This window comes from Prosopis cineraria, unplaced genomic scaffold, assembly GCF_029017545.1.
Source record: "Prosopis cineraria cultivar Desert tree isolate PC_DT_omini unplaced genomic scaffold, ASM2901754v1 PC6, whole genome shotgun sequence".
NCBI lineage: Eukaryota > Viridiplantae > Streptophyta > Magnoliopsida > Fabales > Fabaceae > Prosopis > Prosopis cineraria.
Window position 1 is genome coordinate 3,939,761 of NW_026555337.1, and position 8,806 is coordinate 3,948,566.

Genomic DNA, 8,806 nt, shown 5'->3' on the forward strand with positions numbered 1-8,806 from the left:
GCATTTAATCCTCTTGTCATCACATTACTACGAGAGGAATCAGCAACCATTGAGAGCGCAATCAAAGCGAGAAGTGGTTGTCTCAATTTTGTGCTTGTGTGGAAAATGAGAATTTGGATTTGGAATAAGCTCTCCCCTCTCGACTTATTTCCTTCTTCGCTTTGCGTAGCTCGAGTCTTGGTCAAGTAGACAATGGCCACGTTGGATCATGTTCTGTCTTTATTCATTTATTTTCAAAAAAATACATATAAATCTTCATTTTGTTTTGAATCTGAAGCATGTATAGAATTGGGTTTGCTTAAAGGAAGATTTATACATGCTTCAGATTCAAACCCAATTGATATTCCCTTTGTGCAAAACCCAATTCCATACATGCTTCAGATTGAAAATAAAATGCAGATTTATATGTATTTTTTCAAAAAGAAACGAGATCTCCAATAAGATTTTGAGAATCTAGCCGTGTTTTTACTAATGCAATGGAACCCGTTAAACCCATTGCCGCTCTCTTCTTCCACATTTTCCCTCAATCGACGTCATTGTCTTTATCTCCTCTTGCATAACCTTGCTTCATATTCATCGCTTCTTTTTCACAGGTAATAGTACCCTCTTCCTCCTCCGTTAGTCTTACTAAACTTGCCTCCCTAGCGATTGATCTCTCTCTCTGCAATTTCTCCTTCTAGATATCAGTGTTTTGAGAAAGAGAATCAAGGAAAGGAAAATTTGAAGTAGTTTTTTTAAAAAAAAATAAAAAAAAATTAATTTTATCATTTCTCTCAACATTCTAATTTTACTTCACTATTCTTGGTCTGAAGTGAAATTTTAGAATTTAAAATGCTTTCATTAAGATCCCACACAAGACCGTTTCGCATTGCATGAATGGTCAGTTCCTCTGTAGCGAGCGTACCTCCGCCGTCGACGGAGGAAACTGATGCACTAACAAGAAGCAAGAAAAAGGTTCGCAAGGCAGATGGACTATTCTCAAGAACGGTCACTCGAGTACCTAGAGTGGAGGTGTGGATGGAAGCCTTGGAAAGGATGATCTCGTACAAGAACAAACTCACGGAGGACAACGGCACGGAAGAGGATGACATACATGAAGATACTGAACCAGAAGATGAGACCATTGACTGTGGGAGTACTGATATTAGTTTCTCGAATGTACGGGATCCGAATAAGTGGACCTCTCTCCTTTCTGCTTGAACTTCACCTTGGATTAGGAGGAGAAAGAAAGGATATTTAAGCCTTTCAAACTAGCTTTAATCGTGAAACTACTGGGAAAAACGTTGTCCTTGTCCTTCATAAGAAGGTAAGCTCAGTCAGATTTGGGCTACAAAAGGATGGATTAAAACAAGCGACATGCCTAATGACTATTCTTTGGTTCAGTTTAAGGATGCAGATGATTATAGAGAAGTATTAACGGGAGGCGCCTGGGTTCTACTAGATAATTATCTATCGGTCTCAACTTGAGATCTGATTTTGACCCATGCAATGAAAAGCTGAGTCACATAACATTATGGGCACGATTACCTGATCTCTCGAGACCTTATTACGACAAAAATTTGGCACATATTGGGCAACATGATGGGAAAGACGCTAAAAGTAGACCTTTCTACAACTCTGCGGGAAAGAAGGAAGTTTGCTAGAACTTGTGTTGAAGTAGATCTTTCTAAACCTCTTGTTCTTACTTACAGTATTGAATTCATAAAAAAATAAATTGAATATGAAAGTATTCATTATCTTTGCTTTTGTTGTGGCAGGTACGGTTATATCAAGGAAGCCTGCCCCTTCAAAGGGAATCAAACAGGTGCAAGAACTGATAAGCCAGGAGGTGGAGAATGACGACAAGACCCGATAGAGAACGCACCGGAGAGGAACAACCAAACGGAGGAATCATAATGGAAAGTTGTGACCAAAACAAGAAGGCTGAGAAAATCACAAAATGACGTTAGCAATAATCAGCATAAATCTTGCTTTGAGATACTGGGAGATATTCAGAGTGAGAAGAATCCGAGAACAATGCAGATTCGGCAGAATAATTCCAATGGGTATAATTTTAATGAGGATCACGCTAAAAATGGAAGCAGACTCAAAAGGTGGCCCAATATTTTAGCCCCCGTTTGACTTCTAGTTGATAGTATAGCTTGGGCTTCTTAGCCAGTTTCATACCAAAAACAAGACAGAAAAACGAAGGCTTTCATTTTAATTAAGTGTTGTCAAACTGTCTTAAATAATTTTTTTAAAAAAAAAAGCGTTGTAACTCCATGTGCGGGGATCAAAATCTGTGACCTGAAGTACATTTAAAATCTTTCTTCCCTTCAAACGAACAACCAATGGATAATTGACTGTGGCCCATACAAAAGCTAACGACGACTGGAAGCGCGTTGCTTTGCAGGAACTGCTAGTCAATCAACACGATGAATTGCGTATGCTTGCGTGCGAAAAAATTAATCATCTAATCTCTATAATTTTAATTTAATTATAATTTAATTTTTAAATTTTAATCTATTATAATTCAATTCTTAAAATTTTATCTTGGTTGTAAATTAATCCTTAAATTTTACTTTCAATTTAGTTCTTGAAATTTCAACCTCTTAAATATTAATCCTTCTATTTTAAAAAAAATAAAATTTTAAAGATTAAAAATATTTTAAAATTTGTTACTAATATCTTAAATTATTAACCCTTTTAATATTTATAAATATTAAATTTTAAAATATTTTAATCTTTAAAATTTTATTTTTTTAAAATATAAGAATTAATATTTAAGAGGTTGAAACTTTAAGAATTAAATTGTAAGAGGTGAAATTCAAACATTAATTTATAACCAAATTAAAACTTTAAAAAACTGAATTATAATAAATTAAAATTAAAAAATTAAATTATAATTAAATTAAAATTATAAAAACTAGATCATTAATTCTTTCTTTGCATACGCTCCATGACTGCAAATATTGGAGGCAGGACAAAGTATTTGCCTTTAGCTTTCCCTTCACTTACTCTGGAAAAAATGGTTGCGTTTGGAAATGCTGGTGGGTATGACTGATTGACGCCACAAGGAGAATATGTCGCAGTGTTTTATTTGTCACTTTCATCAATCAAATCGATTAATGGTGCTAAGATTCCACTTCGCCGGTCCCAACAGCCGTAGCGTCGGCTTGATTTTCTTGCGTTTCACGTTTAAAAAATAAAACTATACTTTTAAAAAGTTAAACATATTTAAATAAAATATTTAAAAAAATATTTTAAAAATATATTCAAACATTAGTGAAAAATAAATTTTAATAACTATTTAAAATTTTTAAAAAATAAATTTAAAAAATAAAATATTATTTGATCATATTACTCAAAATTTAATTTTTATTTTTATTAAAAAAAATAATTATAAAAAGATAATTATTATTTTAATAATAATAATAATTAAGTATTAAATTTTTAATATTATAAATTAAATAATTAATTATATTAATTTTTAACATTAATATATAATAAAAATATATAAATTTTTATTTTTTAAAATAATTTTAAATTTTAAAAATACAAGTAATTAAATATTAAATTTTTAATATTATAAATTAAAATTTATGTTATTTAAAATCTTTATCACATTTTTAAAATATTTTAAATATATTATATTTATAAATAAAAATTATAAATTATTATAAATTCATATTTTTTTATAATTATATATTAAAAATATATTTATTATTATAAATTAAATAATTTTCAGTGTATTAAATTAATTTTTAAAAAATATTTGAATATAAATTTTATTATAATAATTAATTTTTATATTGAAAGTGAATTTTCATTAAATGTATTTTTAACAACCTGTAATCTAGTAATGTGCTCCGATCAAAACCGTCCGTTTCAGATCCCTTTTCACTACTTCGTTCTGCTTTCACGCTCTCTTGCTGGCTCTGGCTTCAAGATTTACTCCTTTGATTTCACCGTCTCCGAACCGTCTTTGATGATTTACTGCTTCCACGTTTGCTGCCTGCATAGTTTCAGAGCTTTTGCCTGTTTCTCATAATGAACTTTTACTTGTTAAACTCGTGTGTATTTGGGTTCAAATTCATTGTAATCTTTTAGATTCTCAAAGGACATGTGCTGGTCCTCTGATCCCCTGATACATACTCTCGCTGCCCATCTTTATTTGCGAAATTTACTAACCTAGCGTAATTTCCCCTTTATATGCCGTTTTCGTTATAAGGTGCTTCAATTCTGGGCGTCCATAGATACTACTCTGTTATTTTGTCCCTGTTTTGCTTTTCTGGTCCCTAAGCTTTTGTTGAATATCAGATTTCGTATTCTCTGTTATCTCTTCTGCATGCCTGTACAAGTTACTCATCTATTGTTATTTGAATATTAACATAAATAGAAATGACTCGTAAACTTATCACGGAAGGTTTTAATCTGAGAAGTTGCATATTTATATGATACATTTTTCAAATATGAATCTGAATAAATCTTCCTCGACTCCCAACATATTTGAATTGTTTCTTTTACAGCAATGGTGAATCCGGCTGCAGCAGCGGTGGTGCTGGGTCTGCTAGGGTTGACTTACAAGGCCCTAAGGCCTCCTCGTCCTAAATTCTGCGGGTCGCCGGGAGGTCCTCAGATCACGTCGCCGAGGGTGAAACTCAGTGACGGCAGACATTTGGCCTATAGGGAGTTTGGAGTTCCCAAGGAAGAGGCTAGGTACAAGATCATTGCGGTCCACGGATTTGCCTCTTCCAAAGATTTGAACTTGCCTGTGTCCCAAGTATGAACTCTAGTTATCTTGTATCGTCGCTAATTTACATTACATATATTATATAGCATTCTTCAGAATCATTCTCTGAGAAGAAATCTGATAGAGCTTGTTGCTACAGGAACTCATAGATGAACTTGGCATATATTTTCTGTTCTTCGATCGAGCAGGATATGGAGAAAGCGATCCGGACCCATCACGTACAGTGAAGAGTGAAACGTATGATATTCAAGAGCTAGCTGATAAACTGCAACTCGGGGCTAAATTTTATGTCCTGGGCGTCTCAATGGGAAGCTACCCTATTTGGGGTTGCCTCAGATACATTCCTCATAGGCATGATGGCTATTCCAGACTCTTAAACTGACACACTAATTTTCACGGACAAAATCAAAACTAAAGTTTAAGGTTGTCATTTGCCGATTGTCAATGATCTTTAATTTATTTGCTTGGCAGATTGTCAGGAGCATCCCTGGTGGTTCCATTTGTAAGCTACTGGTGGTCTTGTTTTCCTCGGGATTTACTGAGACAAGCCTTCAAGAGGTTACCTCCTAGAGACCGATGGACTTTCAGAGTGGCTCATTACGCCCCTTGGTTGTTATATTGGTGGATGTCCCAAAAATGGTTCCCTTCACTGAGTTTCCTCACAGGGAATATGTCAGTCTTCAGTCCTGACGATCTGGACTGCTTGAACAGCTTGTCACAGCAGCCTGGTGTTGGTGAGGTGGGTCCCGTGTGTGTGTGTGTGTGTGTGAGTGTCATTACAGGTGATTCTCATAAGTTTATGTAGGCATTTAACTCTGAGATGTGAATAGCATATATGGTTATGTTCAGGAGAAGATAACACAACAGGGAGAGTATGAATCTTTGCACAGAGACTTGATTGCTGGACTGGGGAGGTGGGAATTCAGTCCCATAGAAATCAGGAATCCATTCCCAGAAAAAGAAGGTACAGTGCACATATGGCAAGGGTATGAAGATAGGGTCATTCCCTACACAGTGAACCGATACATATCGCAGAAACTTCCATGGATTCATTATCACGAGATTCCCGCAGCAGGCCATTTTCTAATCTTTAGGAACATTCATTGCGATGCTGTGGTAAGAGATCTTTTGCTATCCTGACTTCCTCCTCCTAAATATATGCACGCAAGCAGATGCATTAAACAGAGCTCAGGAGAAAAGTTATCAGATATGTAATTCAATAACATGCTGTAGTGATCAGACATTTATGAGATTGATGCTCTAATCATCGCTGGCCTTTGAGATTTGGGATACTAGGAGGATGTTGAACACGTGGTTCTTCTGTCATTCTTCAGTAACAGTTGAATAATGCTTTGCATGTGAGTTGCAGATATTTTGAGGAAGATGAGTACACAACTTTTTCTGTTCCATTCAGATTTTGTGCATGTGATCGTTTTTTTCCCCCAAGAGATTCTGCGGATAAGGGTAAAAGTACACAATAAAATAAAATCAATTCTGATATATGATGTAAATTATGAGGAGAGGACTGTCTTAAATCATACATATGTATTCAAAGTATCAAGATAGCAGATGATTAACTATGTCTGTCTGTAAAATTTAATCCGGTAATCATCATAAAAATATGATACGAACTAGTCACTAAGTTTTTTTTTTTTTTTAACAAGTAGTATCAATCAAATTATCAATTTTTAAATTACAGCAATGGTCCCGATAATATAGAAAAAGAAAAAGGGAGGGGAGGAGGAAGTAAAAGACAGAAGTTTTAAATAATGTTGAGTGAATAAAGTAATGTGATTTTGACATCTTACCAAAAATCATAATTCATTTTATTTTTATTTATGAGTTACCTTCAAGATGTTAACTGAAATTAAAGAAAAATTTAAAATTTATTGTCTCTATGTAAAAAGTTAACAAGTTTTTAGCTTTATTTTTATTAAATGTATATAATTTATAACATATTTTTTCTCTCTAATATTAAATAAAAGATATAGGTGAAAATTTGCGATAAAAAATTAATGATATAATTTATAAATGGTACCCAAAAAAAAATCTTTTTCCTTTGTCCTATAAATAAGATTGGAGGGAGTGTGTATTGTGTGTGAAATTAATTGATCGATTCATTTCTAAACAGCAATGGTGGATTAAAAGGAGTTAATTATTGTCCTAATTAAGATAAGCTTGCAATTAATCAATTTTTTGTGGTGCTGGTTAAACATGTCTCGTGAGAAGCTAAAAATATCAGAGCCAGCAGGTAAAAAGTTGTTGCAGTTATCAACTGCAAGGCAGTTGAAAATGTGTTCGATGACTAGTCAACACCTAAAGATCAAACCTACGAAGGCGATATAACTGAAACCTTGTGTCTCGCTCTCACAAGACTTGTATTGATACTGATTTTACGAAAGGTTCAGAATGCTTATGCTGGCAGCATCTGCGTTGTTAGTGACAATTCTGACATATGCATACTATGAAAGGTCGATGAGGCCACCAGAACCAAGAATCTGCGGGACGCCACACGGCCCTCCTGTGACCTCACCAAGAATCAAGCTCAGTGATGGCAGGAATTTGGCTTACAGAGAAAGAGGAGTTCCTAAGAAGCTAGCCAAACACAAAGCCATACTTGTGCATGGCTTTAACAGCTCCAAGGACCTCTATTTGCCACTTTCTCAAGCAAGACACTTACCCTCCTTGTCTGTATTTTCTTGCTTTAATCACCAGCTTGATCAAATATAGCCTCACCATTTTCTTGCAGGAAGTATTGGATGAGTTGGGGTTGTACTTAGTGACCTATGACAGAGCAGGGTATGGAGAAAGCGATCCCAACCCAAAACGCACCGTCAAGACCGAAGCTTTTGATATCCAAGAATTGGCTGATAAGCTAGAACTGGGTCAAAAGTTCTGTCTCATTGGTCTCTCCATTGGAACACACGCTGTCTGGGCTTGCCTCAAATACATACCACACAGGCCTGCTTGCTTTCTCTCTTATCATGTTATGACTCCTTTATTTTCATTAAATAACATGTACGTCAATATCATCAAAGGATAATTTGGTCGGTACGTACAGGCTAGCCGGCGTGACACTGGTGGTTCCTGTGATAAATTTCTGGTGGCCATCTTTTAATCCAGAATTGGTGAAGAGGGTATTCCAGAAGCAGCTGAAAAGGGATCAGGGAAACTCAGAATTTCACACTATGCTCCTGGCCTAGTCTACTGGTGGATGACCCAAAAGATTTTCCCTTATTGTTCCATAATGCAGGGACACCCAATCCTAGGTAACAGACGAGACGTCCAAACTATAAAGCAAATGTCTCACGTACCTATGCCTCACGAGGTTCATTTCTCATCACTTCGTGCATATGCTCTTTTCATCTCCCAGTGTTGTGAGAAACATAATAAAGGTTGGTTTTCTTTCTTTCTTTCTTTCTTTTTGGTGGGAGGTGTTGCAGCATAAGATTAGGCAGCAAGGTGATTTCGAATCGCTACATAGGGACCTGAGGGTGCATTTTGGGAGGTGGGAGTTCGATCCTATGGAGATGAAGAATCCATTCCCAGAAAAAGAAGGTTGTCGTGTGTATCTATGGCAGGGCCGTGAAGATAAGTTGGTCCCCTATGAGCTGCAACGATATCTGGCGAACAAGCTTCCATGGATAAACTACTTTGAGGTAGCTGATGGTGGGCATCTCATGATTCACGAACCAGGTTTATGTGAAGCTATTTTCAGACAGCTCTTGCTTGGACAACCACCCTCTCTCCAGCTGCTTTCAACTTAATTGCTTGTTGTACCACAATCTTGTGTTCCGGTGAACTGATGATCTGATGCATCGTTTTCTGAGTTTCACTCATTATGGTTATTATACTATGTTAAGTTTTGATAAATTTTGATTTTCAGAACTAACTTTAATAAAGATCGGTCAAAAACTGAAAAGGTAAAGACACATATTGCATCCGTTCACATTCGTTATCTCCGGTCCAAAAAAAGAAAATTGTCCTTCTTATAAGTCATGATATCGGATATAATATATTACATCTTGTTCATATTACATTTACTAATGTTAGTTCCGCTTTCTTAAAAAAAAA

General features: G+C 35.3%; 1 protein-coding gene and 1 pseudogene across 3 annotated transcripts; both read left to right on the forward strand.

Annotated features, from left to right (window-relative positions):
- The first annotated feature begins 3,857 nt into the window (after window positions 1-3,857).
- LOC129312736 (uncharacterized) lies at window positions 3,858-6,145 on the forward strand. 3 transcript variants are annotated; one of them, XM_054955423.1, is made up of 5 exons: window positions 3,858-4,210; window positions 4,509-4,762; window positions 4,872-5,083; window positions 5,204-5,471; window positions 5,582-6,145. In XM_054955423.1, exons 2-5 carry the CDS (start codon window positions 4,511-4,513, stop codon window positions 5,870-5,872), a joined length of 1,023 nt encoding a protein of 340 aa, XP_054811398.1. In that variant the 5' UTR covers window positions 3,858-4,210; window positions 4,509-4,510; the 3' UTR covers window positions 5,873-6,145. The 3 variants fall into 3 exon arrangements, with proteins under 3 accessions (XP_054811398.1, XP_054811399.1, XP_054811397.1); XM_054955424.1 differs by having other exon boundaries at window positions 3,858-4,175; XM_054955422.1 differs by having other exon boundaries at window positions 3,858-4,762.
- Window positions 6,146-7,088: 943 nt separating this feature from the next.
- On the forward strand, window positions 7,089-8,605 carry LOC129314396 (uncharacterized; annotated as a pseudogene).
- The last annotated feature ends 201 nt before the right edge of the window (window positions 8,606-8,806 follow it).